The following is a 16,283-nucleotide window of genomic DNA, read 5'->3' as shown; positions in this document are numbered from 1 at the left end:
ATGCTTTTGTGAATGAAGACTCCTTTCTAGCTAACACCTGTTTGGGACCTCTTACAATCTTGCCAGATAACATCTTTGAAAATCATGTCCTTCTGCATGTCCTAACGGGTAAGTAAAAATCAAACCAAACCAAACAACCTCCTACCTCCTTCTCCTCCCCCAGCAACCCAAAGCATGCTTACTCTTTGAATCAGAGAGCAGCTGAGCTGACATGTGGTTCACTTGCCAGCTTTCTGAAATTGCAGTACTGGGGAACTCTAGGATTTTGATATTCAAACTCTGTATTTGTACCGCCAACATTTAACCTCACATTCCAGGGTGGGGTTGGGCTCAGAGCCCGGGACATTCCAAAAATCGTTCCAACCAGCAAGGCCCTGGAGGTAGCCCCACAGTGAGTGCATCCATGCTAAAAGGCTAGTAAAAATATCTTTAAATTCCCATTCACATTTCTAATAAGCAGAGTACATGTAGGCTACAGGGAGGACAGTTACAGTTCTCCCCATACCCATGGATCACACTTCGGCAGGTATCGTTATGAATTGTTTCTGCAGCATCAGTATCAAGAAACAAAACAAAACTGCTTTTTTGTTTGCTTGCTGTAGCCTTGTGACAGAAAAAACCCAGTTGCTTCACTGAATTCCATAGGATTAGTAGTGAAACATTTTCACTAAGCAAATACTTAAAATAGAGCACAGCTTTGCTAGTATTGACCAAATACCATATTCACACCACATTAAAAATAAATAAAATAAAATAAAATAAAATAAAATAAAATAAAATAAAATAAAATAAAATAAAATAAAATAAAATAAAATAAAATATTTCCAAAGAGAGAGGCTAAATATCCTCCAGCCCAACTGTGGTCTCAATTGTCATCCTGTGCAAGAATGCAGCAATGCAATGGCTCGATCATTAAATACTGCAGAAGTAAGTGTATTTTTCTGAAAAAAACTAAAAAGTAATCTGCCACCTTCTGTTTATGAAAGGTACAGCAGACAAGAGAAGCGCAGGAACAACTCATGCAGACGAGTCACCAATGTAGTTTGATCTTTAAAACTAATGTGAACAGCACAATTTCTAGATGGAAAGCACCTGCCACTGAGGTAATTACTTTAAAAGCAGTGTTGAGAAGGGAACATACATAGTAAATACAACTATCCTATCTGTATAACTGGTTAGGATGAACTGAATGATCAAAGTAGGATAACACGTCACACATGAGTTGTAATAGAGTTAAGAGGAATGAAAGCATGTAATAAAGTCACTAAACCAAAACATTCTGACATGCACGTACACATATCTACCACTGCAGCTTTTCTTTAGTTCTTTCTGAAACTGATCAAGGGTGTCAAACATGTTATGCTTTCTAGCCATTTGACAGAATTTACAGCCCTTCTATATCTAGCATTGAATGCTCATTCCAACAGAGTGACTCCTCACTCTCATTTTCACATGCTCTCTTTGGCCTAGCTATGGCCATCGTAATTACAGCACAGCCTCATTAATGTATACAACTATTACAATGAATTAAGAGAAGTAAGTATGAGCATTGGTGACCACATAATAATTTAAGTAAGGATCTGAAAACATGCACTTATTAGAAAACAGAAACGCCCCCCCCAACTTTATCACCCATTTGATTGAATATAAATATAATACCTATACTTCACAGACTAGCATTAACATAGTATTTGGTTCAGCTCATAGAGAACTACACATCTGTATTATCCATCCGTATTATCCAATTCTCTCCATCAACCAAACCAAGGCACATATTCTGTAACATAAGATGACTAGTAAAGCATCTACATGTGAGGATTATTCATACGACCTCTGTTTAGGCATCTATCCTCAGCTATAGTTCCATGTGAATTTTTGACAGCGTACTGCAGAAACCTGCTCAGCTGTTCAACATAAACCTAAATTTTACACATTCTCAACGGCCCCTGGAGTCACCTATCTCTCACCATAAACATGTGCTCTGAATTGCATTTTAAGTCATTTGCTGGAAGGAAACAATATGAAAAGCCTACGTGGGCTACACCTCGCTAAGGAGGCAGGAAGGATGCATGATCACATTATGTGATGAAATATCGGGAATAAAAAAGCAAAGGTACAAATACTGTTATGAAGGCCTTGGCTCCTGTACTGAATGACCCTACCCTTTCTGGAAGAGGTCCATATTGGCTGTGGCAGACTCTCCTGAGTGATTTAAATTTGGGCTTTTCTATGAGCCAAGACAGAAAGTACATGCTCACCGTGACTGGCTTATCTATGCATTGGTCCCAATCCACTGTAATTTCCACCAACCCACAGTAATTGCTGCCACACGAGTCCATGCTGTATTTAGGCACCACCACCACCTATAACAATTGGGGTTTATCCAAACATTCAATTTTAATTTTAGACAAACAATGGTGACAAGAAATTATACCAGATTCTGCTAAGTGGCAGGACAAGAGACAATGGGCACAAATTAAAGTACAGGATATTCCATGTAGACGCAAGAAGAAAAACACTTGTTTGTTTTTTTACCATGTTACTGGTAGAGGTGGCCAAGAAAGGTCATGGAGTCCCAATCCTTGGAGATACACGAAACTCAGCTAGACACACTCCCAGGTAACTTGCTCTAATTGACGCTGCATTGAGTAGGGGGGTTGGACCAGATGATCTCCAGAGGTCCCTTCCAAGCTCAAATGTTCTATGATATTAGACCTTGCATGCCACACTGCTAGCAGGACCTAAGAACGACTTTTTCTCTATTATTCTATGATGGCTCCAAACAGTCGTGACAAAACCAAGGTACTCAGATAGCACTCACAACAGGAAAATGGCCACTTCTGAAATTTATCATTAATACTGCAAATTCTTTCGCTGCTTAGAAGTAAAATTCTAGCACTAAAAGTTATATCAAATGTAAGTATATTTAACTACATTTACTGCGATGTACAAAGTGATCAAGAAAAACTTTCTTCTTCTTAGACCGTACAGATTTACTATAAATTGCTCTGATGTAAACAGCAGACATTTTAAATATGAACACACATCTATTTAATTTCACAAGTCTGAACATTATCTGGTGAGATATTATTCTTCTGTTGTAAAAGAATGGTTTAATACTGGCACTATCACTTGAGGAAAAAGATTCAAAGTTTTAAATAGAAAGATGAATTATATTTTGTATCTTCTTTATACAAAATACTTTACAGATCATGGCATGATATCCCTGTCATTTTGCTTTCAGACTAGAACTGATAATCTGAAGATCCCTCACCCTGTTGATGGAAAGTAAACCACCATTTCAATAAACTGTTAATACAAACTCCTGAATTCCCTTAAGCCATGAAGATATTCTTTTGGGGATTCAAAACTCTAATTTAAATCAGACAAGCTCAGCTGGATTACGATGAAATCAGACTGGTTCTGTATCCTCTCTTGGCATATAGCACATACTTATAATTTACTTTAATAGGAAGTTATGATGGCTAACTAAGAAGAGAACATGTGCCTTTGATTAAGACCACCAGTATCACTAACAGCTAAATACTGAGGCAAACTAGGTCACATTTCAAGAACAAACACATAAGGCCATATTTGGATGCCCATTATTGCAAGTAACATACATGTAGACATTTACTCAAACTTCCAAGTTCAAAAGAACAAAGCAGCTCAAAGTGCCTTCATTCAACAAATTCATGGCTACCAGGCTTGGCTCCAATTCCTTATTGGAAAGGCACAATTGTAATACCTAAGACAAGGAAAGGATGGTTAATTCTTATTGTCCTATTTCTGGAGGGTAAAACATAGTAGAAATTATGATAGAAGAATGTTACTTTCATGCTTAACGTTACACTTTCTAAGTCCTTCTCTCTGCAAAAAACTTTTTCTTGATATATGATGGGTGTAAAAAAAGCTTGCAAGACATGCATAAAACTCATTTGACAAAACCACGTCTACTTAGCTACTAATATTTTCCTGCATTATTTTTTCTGATTAACTACATAGTTTCATAATAAATCAATCTGCTTATGCATTATGTATTCATACATCTCTTACCAGCACACTGTAGACTTCTTAAAAGTAAGAAACGAGTAATAAAACCAATGGCAAAACTGCTTTGAAAATGTCTGATTTTTTTTAAAAAAAATATTATTTGGGATAATTTTCTCAATGTTCTTTAAAATCCTGTTGCTAATTTATCTCGTCTGAAAGGCACCATAGTGACAGTGAGTGATGAACAGTAAACATCTCATTGGCATTTTTCACAACTGGGGAATTCATCTGTCTCCAGGAGAATCCAAATGAAATGTGAACAGCAAAATATACAAATAGGAGATAATTCGTAGCTGCATAGGCGTGAAACCTTTAATTCTCATGCTATCGTGGCATCTTAGGCACATTCATGTCAGAAGTTTCTTCAATAAAATTAGCTTTTTTATGGGAAGGCTCAGCAGGATCTTCTCTGTGGTCTCTGTTATTCAAGCACTCCAGGTCTTCCCTCTTGCGTTTGTTAATCAGGTGATTTTCTCCCTCACACAGCTTTCCCTCAGGGACACCCAATGTTCTCAGACAGACAATAGCTGCAGCCTGTTCTGCTAGTTTCTTTGACTTGTCCCTGAAAGGCAAGCAGACAGAGCACAGGTAAAAGTAGAAACTGAAGTCTCTACACTGCCAAAAGACAATCAATTTCCTGCCTTTGATGAACATCATGAAATAAACAGCAGGCGTAGTCATCTCAAAGCAGAAGAGCAAAATAGGTCAGTTCCAGAAATCATTTGAATCTTGCTAGGTGTCAATGTTGGTGCATCACTCGATGTAACACTCCTACAAAATCTGCTTCTACCAGGTCTTGTGTCTCAAACACTTTTAATTTCAAAGTTACAAAGTCAATATGTGTTTGGCCCAAGTGGTTGCAATCCTCAGAAAGTTAACATTTACAAACAGGATCACTAAAAAAAACCTGAGTTTTGAAGGATCACTTTCTTGAAAGGCACTCAGGCCCAAATGTAATCATGGGTAGGCATAAAAATTCATTGATGCTGACAGAAGAAGGAAATGTTCCATAATAATAAAAATTCTCTCACTTCGGAGCGGAAATGCAGATTACGCATTTGTGAAATTCAATATTTGAAAACATTTTCTTCTCAAAGTTTCGTATCAGCTGATCTTAACTTACTAAAGTCTCTGTACAGGAATGCTGCAAACAATGCTAATAGTTGTGTGCATTTGTCCTCTTTAAAACGTTCAGTGCTAAGCTCTAGCTTCACAGTTAAATCAAGTTCAACTTCGGTGTAAATGCCTGAAGTCAACTCCAATATTAATAGATGATTGTCTAAAATACTGTCATGGAACTTTAAAGCAGCCCTAGATGTAACTGTTGATTAACTGTGATCTTTGAGAAGCCACTAAACTGTCCTCTGCTTCACTGTACATCAACATTTAATCGTGACTTGTTGTTGAGGATGGGTCTGCTGTAGTGGCCAAAGACATTACCTCCTCCAACGTTCCCCTCTGCCTCCCTTGGTTAGTTTCGGAACTCTTTATAGACACAAACTGAACCGGGTTGCACCTATTTGCTCCCCTTCCAATATAATTTGTGGACTAGTGTATGAAGTGAATTAAAATTTGTAACAGTTTGCTTTACTATGTTACAGTTTACTTCCTTTAGTCACATTCAATTCTCAGAATTTTTTAATCCTTCCTCCCTCCCAGAGATAGCTTTAGAAGGTAGCTGTCAGTTGACTTCATTAAAGTCAACTGGAATAAACTGGAGTACCCTTTCATTGCAAGTTTTAAGCAACAATTCAGAAACAATTACAATACAGCTGCAAAAGACATGAAGGATAGCTTACCACAGAGTTGATCTGTATTTTTGCTCAGCTACTGTCACTACTGAACAGAATAATCTATCCAGTGGTCTTTGAACCTGGAGAAGAAAAACAATTAGAAGGGAGGGAGAGTGTCAAAAAACAATCATGTCATTTACTGAAGAAACAAGATTGTCAAGGATCCTTGTTGTTCTTGTCTTTATATAACTATCAAGTCACACCACAAATTTAACCTTGCATATTTAAGATTAAAAAATAGGAATAAATTGTCCAAACTGCAAATATTTCTTCTTTACAAAAAAACCAAACCAAACCCAAAAACAAACCACCAAAAAACCCCACCAAATAATGTCCCCACCCAACCAAGCAGTTGCTCCTGTCCAGTATAGTTCCTACCTATAACAGTGTGCAACAACAGAGAAAGCATTCTGAATCCAAATTCTTTAGTTAACAGAAGTAGTAAACGAAAGTTGGTCACAGGCTCCTATGCAATGACCTGTAGTTACAGCAACTTCTTTCACACATGAATCAAAACCAGACTGAAGGTCTGGCTTAATTTTTTATTTTCTAATAAAATAAGCTGCTATTTTCATACATACATGCATTACCATTTCTGAAGCTGCGTACTCAAGAGCTACGCCAGACTGGGAACCTAAATTTCTCACTACCTTGAGTCCTAAAATACTTAATTTCATAGACAAGGCAGAGGACAAGGCTTGAAAGGGTTTCTTCATTGACTCACAGTTTCATAAACAGGCTGAGGATGCTTTTCTTTCCTACACCATTCCAGAAGATACATTTTTGGAGTAATCTGTGGTGGATAATCTCGCCTAGACAGAAAAATTTGGTCAGCAATTGTGCACAGAGTTGACTTACTAAACAGATCTATTTTAAAACAGATAGTGCTGCTTATTATATTACTTCCAGCTATTCTTTGTGGTTTAATTTACAGAAAATTGCTGCCTCCTTATTAGATAATTCAAGTATTATGTCTGACATAACAATTAAAATAATATCTAAACTTTTCTATTAATTCTTCCTAAACATTCACATCCTGTAGTATTACAACTAGAGAAAAGATACTTACCAGAAAGGAGATTCTAACTAAATATACGACTCAGATTAGATACTGTTTGGCACTGCTTATTATAAGCCACAATATAAGATTAAACACTAGAAGAAAGAAAAGACGCTGCTTCTGTTACGAGACAGTAGAGTTATCAAATAAAAAAGGGTAGGAGAGGTAGGCATTGATTCAGTTATTGACATGGAATTACAGCCCCTTGTACTTGGCAGAAAAAAAGAAATATTGTAAAGCCACCGTATTCAGTCCTTGGGGAGTAAGGTAATATATCTTGTAAATATTAAAGCATTATTACTGGATTTGAGGAGCATTTTGTATCACACTCCTTGAGCTGTTTGCTAGATTTAATAGCAAACAGAAACAGCAAACATGGGTATAAGATGGAAAGTAACAGCAGTTCTATAGGTTTCACAGATTACAATCAAAGGTTACTTAAAATAAGATTGTGCATAACTCCATGAATTAGTTTTTCAAGGAATACCTTATGAGTGGAACATGTTTAGAATACTGCAGATAAGCACATGTTATGTGCGTAGAAAAGAGTATTATGAAATTTGTGCAGGACTTTTTCTAGAAAAACTATTGTGTTTTAGTTAAATTTCACCAAAAATAACTGAACTCTTATCTTTGTATACTCACATTCTTCTACATACAGATGTTTTTACTTTTTTTTTTAAAAATCACTCAGCACTTTTAGTAAGTTAACTGAGAGAATGAAGCAGTCTCAGGAAGCCTGGAACTAAAGAACATCTTACAACATCCAAACAGCACAGGAAGAGTGGCGATACTAGTGATTATGTAATAATGTTCGCAAATTGCTCCGTAAAAGTTCACTCAGTAAGCACTGTTATGCAAACTGTTATTTTCAAAAAACTGCCAAATTCACAGTTTTTATTTACAGATACAAGACAGTGAAAAAATTAATTTGCATGCTTACTTGTCAAATCTAACAGCCATTTTTATTACATCTGGATCTTCCATTTGGTCATCTTCACCTTGCGTCTCAGTTTCTAAAGATGTTTTCTTTGCTTCGAAAATAGCTGTTGTTTCTTCAAAGAAGTCAGCCATTTCAAATACTTCACTATTCAAACAGAATTCCTTTGTATTAGAGATCGGCTTATAAATTTTTATATCTCATTATGATAAAGTATAGAAATCAATTGTGTTTAAACAGACTATATATGTACAGAGAATCACATGAAAGTGTGGCTGTATTCTGCACAGTGACACTATATTGTTTCTCCTTCAATTCTTATCAGACACTGTTGAGCTACAAGTAGAAAAAGAATGTTCTCATTTCCAGCACTGTATATTCAGTTTGCAGCCTGAAAGTCCAGGCAGATTCAATGAGAAATAGAGGTCCTGCAATGTTCAAGTTGTTAGCACAATCAGTAACTTGCAGGTGGATGAATCAAAGAAGATTGTCTCTGAGTGACTACTGGTGCATCAGCTCCACATGGGCAATATGAGCAAACAGTAGAAAATAGATTCTTCTTCTAATTTTAGTGTTTAAAAATACTATAAGTAATAAACACTATAACATCCAATTACCTTAAAACCTCAGATTTTCTGACTTCAGAGTATTATTCACAAGCCCCAACACAAGGGAGTAAGTAACTAGGATTTGAGTGAAAGGGGAGAGCCTCAAATCCTTTTAAATCTCAGATCCATGGCAGGCTGCATCTGCTTTGAAAAACTGAGACTACTCATTCCCTGCATATAGCAACAATAAAACCTGCAGCATAAGAAAACTTTTACTTTCTGACTGTTATGAGAATGCTCATTGGCATGGATAGGGCTGTTCAGTGACAATGCTCTAAGTGGAAAAGCAATGAAGCTGAATAATGCTAACTGATACTTCTTAGAGAAGACAACTTATTATGTAATTTTTTAAATCTGAAATGCAGCAGCCTGTCCTCTTGCATTCAGTACAGAGGTTAAAACCTCGAATGGCTGTAACATGCCATCACCACCAGGAGGCAGCAGTATTAAGTAACATTTTTGTCTGACGATCTACAGGTGCATTTTAAATAACAATGTTCTTCAGTTATCTGGACATTAAACAGGCTGTTTAGAAGTGGTTAGAAGACTGAGTCTGCTGATAGAAAGTGGTTTTACAAATTTTCAAGTGGCTCACTTTCTGTCCCTCTCACATGCACAGACACTGCCTAAGCCAATTTTGAAATTGGTATTGCATCACACATACACAAGCTGATTATGCTCAATTTTGGAAGCACCTAAAGAACAATTAAGGCATAGCAACAGTTTTACACTAGATCTCTATCCAGTGTCTATGTGTATAAACTGTGACTCTTCTCATTACCTGTTTAAAGGCTTGACTCTTTCTTATAACTTCTTTTCTTTACCTATTGCATTACTTTAGTAATTAGTAATACATACATGCATTACTATTCATTCAGTATAAAACACCACCACCTTTTTGGCTAAGAATTATTTGAAGTTGTAAAAGATTGTTTCAGTTTCAGTCTATATCTCTTTTAACCAAACTGGAAAACCATAAGGAAAATGGTTACTATACTAAAAATTATAAATCACTATACTAAATTTTTTTCTACTATTTACACTGCCAAAGTGAAAAGCAACTTGCGAAGTATAAATATTGTTCATGGGTTCCACTGCTCCTTCATGATTCATGAAGGTTAGCTCCTTTTGTATATAAAATACAAATTCCCCTTCACTGTATTGTAATGTAATAATTGTGGACAGAAGCATTTAAGCACCAAAATTGGTAAGTCGCAATAAACTGGCAAAAGGATTGCAGGCATTTCCATTAATTTTGAACATGAACAGAATGCTGATTAGGGCTTGCCAGCATTTACAAAATATTTGAAGCTTTGAGCATTTCTATCCATTTTCCTATGTGTACAGTAATAGTCTCAGACTGTTTATTTTATAAAAACAAAGAGACTCTCTTCCCCTCCATTCCATCAGAAGGATAATTATAGCACACAACATTGATACAACACATACAAGCTCAGACCTTTGTTTTGTTCAGTTTTATACAGGTCCAAACCTGAATTCCCCTCCATTCTGTCTGAATTCTGAATCACACGTCTATATTTTATAGTTCCTCTCAAACTTCTCCTTCTTCCTTTTCTGTATCCCCCTTTGAGAAATTTTATCCAGAATATTTCGGATGTCCAGGATGAAGAGATTCATTAAAGCTACTATATTTCCTCAAAAAGGTTGTAATCATTCATTAGCATACTTTAGGTATGAAAAGCAGCATAAAAGAAATACATATAGGCAACCTTCATACATTGTTTTGAGTTTATCTCTAAGTGTTCATTTAAAACAAACATCTTGTCATAAAAATTCCAGTAACATTAAAAACCCCACAAGCAAAAGGGAAAGGTAAAATACATATGTATATCTGGAAGAAGGCAAGCTCTACACTCTTCACCTCCAGACTAGAGAATGCTGAAACTTTTCTTCATCAGTTACTTACAAATGTTGCATAAATGCCTGTCACTCAGTGAAGCACCACTCAAATTAGCATGTTGAATATATGAACAGTTTTAGGGTTAAAGCTTTAAGACCTGAGCATGGAGGAAACCTGGAAGAGTTTACTGTATTTTCCACATCTCACTAACCTGATTTTCCTTTTTTTTTTTTTTCTTCAAACTTCTTCTGAAGGTATGAAACGCCAGGCAGTGCTACAGACAGAAAAGTGGTTTGCAAGTTTACGAGAGAATACAATCCCTATTTCTGAAGTACATTCTTACCATATCTCCTGTGTGGACTGTGCAGCATGCAGCTTCTTGCCCTGAGTAGTTTCCAACTGTTCTCTTAACATCTGACACAAACAGTATTTTGTGTTGGTATAGTGATTATCATATCTCACTGCCTGGAGGAGAGAGACAAAGTATATAAAAAAAAATAACAAACAGATTTATCTTATATTATGCTTATGTCTCTTAATGAATTTCAAAATCCTTTTTGAAAGGCACACCACAAGGTACAGTTTTCTCAATAATATATTCAACACTACTCATGAATGTGAGTATAATCTGAATGTTTTGGCATGCTTTCGTGAACAGAATGTCAGCTTATATACTTATGAAGACAAAGCTGACTAGTTTACATAACTGACTAGCAGTACAGTGATACTTTACTAAGTAACTTGTTAATGACAGTCCATATTTTCAAAATCCCAAAAATTTTGAGTTGATGACATTATCAAAGCCACGGATTTCTGATTAATTTCCTATTATGTCAGTAAAATTGTGTATATTTTGAATAATAGATAAAATATAGATGTCTCACCTAATGGAGCTATAGATACATGGCATTACTTTATTGGCAAGTCATCCTCTTTGCTTCCCCGCTGTTAAAAATTCTTGATAGTATTTGTGAAAAGCAATTAATTTCTAAAAATTAATCTAGCAGTAACTGAGTATTTAATATTCCTTTGCTTTTCTGTTCAATATTACTTGTATTACTGTAACGTCAAGATAGTTGGCCTACTATCATTAGCTTTTCAAATTTCTAGACATTTTTAGATAGCCTTGTAAGCCTCATAAATGTTCCCAAGAAACCAGAGCTAAAAAGCATGGTAAAAAGAATGATAAGGAAAAACTGTTCTCTGAATGCAGACTTCTGAAATTTTTTTCTGAACAAAATAAAACAGAGGAAGCAGTGGCTGATTTGCAAGACTCATGTCATATACAATATGTTAAAATACCCCCAGAGCCTAAGTTTGTGAAATTTAGGAGTAAAATTTGTATTAAAAATTCTAAGCAATGCTAACTACAAGTAAGATCTTCCAAAAAACATACATATTTGATGTAATCCTGCATGACTTCCTTCAAGGAGAAAAGACCCTCTTTTCTGAAGATAGATGGGTTCCACATGGCAGCACGAGCTATCATTACTGATGAGGCCGCTGTTGCTTTCTGGAAGGTCTCAATGTCCGTATATTCTTTGATGAAGTCATGAGATCCTCCACTAAAAATTAACATCACTGTTATAATCATGAAAGTTTTATTTGCTATTACTTGTACTTTAACACAGCCTTGTATTTTCAATGTGATATTACATTATTAATGGTGGCAGAGTCTATTTAGGATATTTTCTCAAATCTAAGAGAATAAATAGATCCAAAAGTTTCTTTAGTGATGGCTCATTAAAACACTGGTTATGTATAACATTTTCAATTTTCTGCATACTTCTCTTAAAAATGGAAGACTTTTTATGAAGAGTTTTTATGAAGAAAGAATATAGTTGCGGCTTTACACAAACTGTGTGCTTTCACAGAGTTCTTAATGGATATGGCTCACAAAATCACTTCCATGTTGTTTGAAAAGCAATACGTTGTAATTGCTAGTTCTATAACATTCTGCTAATTGTCTTGGCACAAGTGATACTGAAAACACGTTAAGGATGGACAGCATCGTTCCATTTTCGCTCTGGCACTAACTTACGGAGAGTAACTTCAAGTAGTACTTCCGGATCAGTCACAAAGAACTTCAAAGGTAAAAGAAGGTTGCACTGCTTCTATTGTTCTGCCTCTGCTTTCAAGTTAGCAAGTCAGACATGTTAGTAAGCAAAAACAACACTTAAAACACCTTTTCTTTCTCTCAAAGATTCCCTTCACCACATCTTTTAAATGTAAAATAGAAGTTGGACTGTTGAACTATAATTTAAGAGTAGGATCTTTATCCTTTCAAAAGTAAAAACACAGTCAAATTCAAGACAAAAACTAGAGCATGACAAATTACTTTAAAATCAGACATTTATCTTGTGAAGACAGCACAAGCAAGCTGCCTGCACCTATGAAAGATTATTCCATAATCATAATCTAGAAATCATAGTACCAATCCAAGTTTTCTTGCCTTTTTTTTTTAGCACCAGTCTACTTCCTTTTATTCATTCCTGTGTATTTCCTCACCATGCTTGAGGTACAAGTGATTAAAATTCTCAAAATACTAGCCAGGTAAGTTACAGCAGGGATCCAGTATCACAGAACAAATGTGTTTAATAAGCAGGATTCCAAGTTGCATATTTACATTTCTTCAGAGAGGGAAAAGTTTCACTAAGTGGATTTAAAACAAAGATCATATCATTTTCAGAGAAACCACAGAAAAACAAATAGGATTGTTAAGGTTAGTTCAGCGTATTAGGACACTTTCAAAGAAATAAATTGATATAGGGATTAATTGGAAGCAATGTATCAGCAATAAACCTCTGATATTTTTATATCTTAATTGCACATCATAGAAAGTATTCATACAGAGCTGACACTTCTGTGACATGCGTAAAATCGAAGAGAAATTGCTAGCCTCACCTTTTCCCTAAGCAAACAAAGGCTTCATGGCAATGCACAGTGTAAATTTTGCTTGGCTTTTTAACTCAATATTGTTTAAAAACTTATTCTGAAAACTAGAAAGGGGGTGAACTACTAAAAATTGGATCAACAAAGATTATCAGCATGGAATATTTCCTTTGTACATTACAGAAACAGGTTTTCTAACTGCAAAAACTGTGACTTTTTATGTATATTCTACATAGAAATGTGAACAGAAAAATAGTTCTCAAATTCCTGGATCCAAGAATATGGATTATAGGGATGCAGCTTTTCCATGAAAACTCAACATCTATGAAGAGAGAACATCATTTAAGGACACTGCTTCTCTGGACAAGTATATTCTCCTGCCACTCATACAGAGATGAAACATCTACAGATATTGGTCAGGCAGACCAGATACAATTCAAGACAGTGTGATCCTTTTCATTACCTCCAAAATTGCTCTTACAACTTACCTGTTTATAGCTAAATTTTTCTAAGACTGAGTTTCTTATTTTACTATCAGAGTTACTGATCAATACAAGCAGACAGATTCAGTGGGATTGTGCCCGTTTGTCTGGAGACTAAGGTAGTCTTAGGGACAATGTGAGGCCACAGAATATAACATTGTTTTTGAGCAGTGGGACAGGTGATCTCTAGTGTGCCAGTGTCCAAGATACACAGTGGTAGGGTTAAAAGAAGTCACTGCACAGGTCTTAGAAGTGTAGAGGATTCAAATGCTTGATGCAATCAGAAACAACTTGCATAGGACAGATTGTGACAGAAAAAAGCAATACTTTTTGAAAAATACATGGAATTTTAAAACTAAAAACTGAGTTATGATGATATTTCATATGGCCAACTTCTGTCACTGCTCCGTCTATTCAGATTTGATCTTTGGTAACAGGTAACATTGTACTCGCTCTACACGAAGGATCTTTTTGCTGTACTTGCAAATCTTAAGTTAGGTACCGGTATCTTGCAATAATGAGCAAATTAGTCCAACTTACTTTGCTATTACTGGAATGGAGACTGCTTCAGATATGGCTTTGATCACGTCACAGTGGACAGGGTGCTGAGGCCTCTCCTCCTTCTTCCTTTCCAACAAACAAACAAAAAAAGACATGACCAAAGATTTCCTATGGAATTTGTAGATACCTGAATCACAGCAGACATGCCTCAAGGATTATTGTGACATACTCATTTCCACTCATTTAGTTTATATATTTGATGTCATTTTCCTTTCTTATTTTTTTTTTAAACAAGAGAATTATACCATATCAAATACATTTGTAAACATTGTGACTGTAATTCCATATCCAGATAAGCAGCGTTTTTTTGGACACAGAGTATGCAAAATACTTTTAGTTTTAGTTGGACTTTGAGACAAAAAAATTTAGAAAAATAGTCACAAGTGGTTCAATTCCCTAATCACTGGCCTGATTTTCTACAACATTGATTTAGTTAACACTTGAAATCAGAACCACACATCTCACGTAGAAAAATCTTACTGTGCTACATTCTCCAGCAAACTGAAAAAAAATACCTAAGTGTCTCTTGCCTATAATCAATTTACCTTCCATGGACTGCAATGGCAGCAATACCCGTTTTTTCTATTCTCTTTACCAGATTAACAGTATCCTCAACCTGAGGGATAAGAGAGAATGACATGATTTTAGGTCAAAGAAAAAGGAATAACTGTCATGTGCTCATTGTACAAAAAAACATTGGAAATCTTTTCTTTCATCAAGATGGATATGATTCTTGTATTTCAACACTAACTCCCAACATGCATAACCATTTAATAGATACTTCCATTAAATAACTACATATTATGGCAAAAATTAGAATCCATTTTCAATACTTCCTTGAAACTATAGATCACAAATTTTCTCAAACCAGGTAACACAATGCACTCTGTAGTAGGAGAATATTTTCCAACAGATTTTTAGACTGTCATTTGAAAATTATAAAAAACACTTGATTAGCAAGTCCTCTCTAGCAACTATTCTGTAAATTGTAATTAAAATGCATCTTAATAAGCAGATGCCTTCTGAAATCAATGTAACATGCAGTCACACATCTATAAACATTCTTCTCAAAAGTGTCTTAAAAAAGTGAACTAGTATCTAAAAAAATCTAATGCTATTCATACTTGACCCTTGAATTAAATAATACAAGGGAAAAGGGGAAGCTCCCAGTATATCTTTAAAGAGGTAAGATGCTGTTAAAAGGCAGAAAGAAATTTTGCACATTGTTGGGTTAGCCTGTCTCATGCAGCTTTGGTGAAAGGGCGAATGAAAAAAAAAAAAGGTAAGGCCAATTCTCTTCTCAAAAGCTGGAGAATGATCTGTGGCTAATCACAAAAATAGCACATTCAGTCTTTGAAAAATGCAACATCTACCAGCTTGCACGGACACAGAGACAGAAGATCACCTGCTGTTCTGATGGATGACATGTTACACAAAAGCAGCTTAAAACAAAAAGGAAGAAGCTCTAGGATAGTTGTAGAAAATAAAAAGGAGAGGTGCCATTTCTTTGATTTAAGACTTCAGTACTTCAAAACCAAAGAGATCTTACACAGAGTTACTGATTCTTTTCACACAGGCTTAAACTGTTTCATTTAATCATTTTAAGTGCACATGGAAATGACTTTTGAACAATAGCTAGCTCAGTTACAGTTCATCCATCTAGAGAAATATCTATCCAGGTCATATACAACCACAATATCTAGGTGGGTAATTAAATACACATTTGCAAAATAATCAGTCATTAAAAGAGAAGGCACATCATCTCCTGTGGCTTTAAAAATATGTAAGGAATTCAACTGAAAAAAAAAATCCCGTAAGGAAACCACAGCTGTAAAAAAAGAAAAAAGAACCTATGTATTTTCACTACATTCTTAATAGTTAAATTTTAGAAAAATACTGACAAACAAAATTTAACAGCTTTAGCACCAGAACAGCCTTACCACAATTTCTTTGAAACGAATTATTATACCCAAGAGTCTATAAAAAAAAAATAATTCTAACTGCAATGAAGATGGTGCTTTTGAGAAGGACGG

The 16,283-nt window shown here is 35.4% G+C and overlaps 1 protein-coding gene across 4 annotated transcripts in view; it reads right to left on the bottom strand.

Annotated features, from left to right (window-relative positions):
* Positions 1 to 2,372: 2,372 nt before the first annotated feature.
* The window catches only part of DUS2 (dihydrouridine synthase 2), a 33,025-nt gene continuing 19,114 nt past the window's right edge, over positions 2,373 to 16,283 (bottom strand). For all 4 annotated transcript variants that reach the window (XM_075101654.1, XM_075101653.1, XM_075101655.1 and 1 more), the window contains 8 exons: positions 14,796 to 14,866; positions 14,230 to 14,316; positions 11,712 to 11,880; positions 10,659 to 10,780; positions 7,850 to 7,993; positions 6,571 to 6,658; positions 5,853 to 5,926; positions 2,373 to 4,615 (listed from right to left, as the gene is read on the bottom strand). In XM_075101654.1, the coding sequence (XP_074957755.1) occupies positions 4,378 to 4,615; positions 5,853 to 5,926; positions 6,571 to 6,658; positions 7,850 to 7,993; positions 10,659 to 10,780; positions 11,712 to 11,880; positions 14,230 to 14,316; positions 14,796 to 14,866 (993 nt within the window). In that variant the 3' untranslated portion in view covers positions 2,373 to 4,377. The remainder of the gene's footprint in view (positions 4,616 to 5,852; positions 5,927 to 6,570; positions 6,659 to 7,849; positions 7,994 to 10,658; positions 10,781 to 11,711; positions 11,881 to 14,229; positions 14,317 to 14,795; positions 14,867 to 16,283) is intronic.

The sequence above is a fragment of the Phalacrocorax aristotelis genome, chromosome 8 (genome assembly GCF_949628215.1).
Source record: "Phalacrocorax aristotelis chromosome 8, bGulAri2.1, whole genome shotgun sequence".
In the NCBI taxonomy this organism is placed as follows: domain Eukaryota; kingdom Metazoa; phylum Chordata; class Aves; order Suliformes; family Phalacrocoracidae; genus Phalacrocorax; species Phalacrocorax aristotelis.
This window is presented reverse-complemented; position numbering and strand designations above follow the sequence as displayed.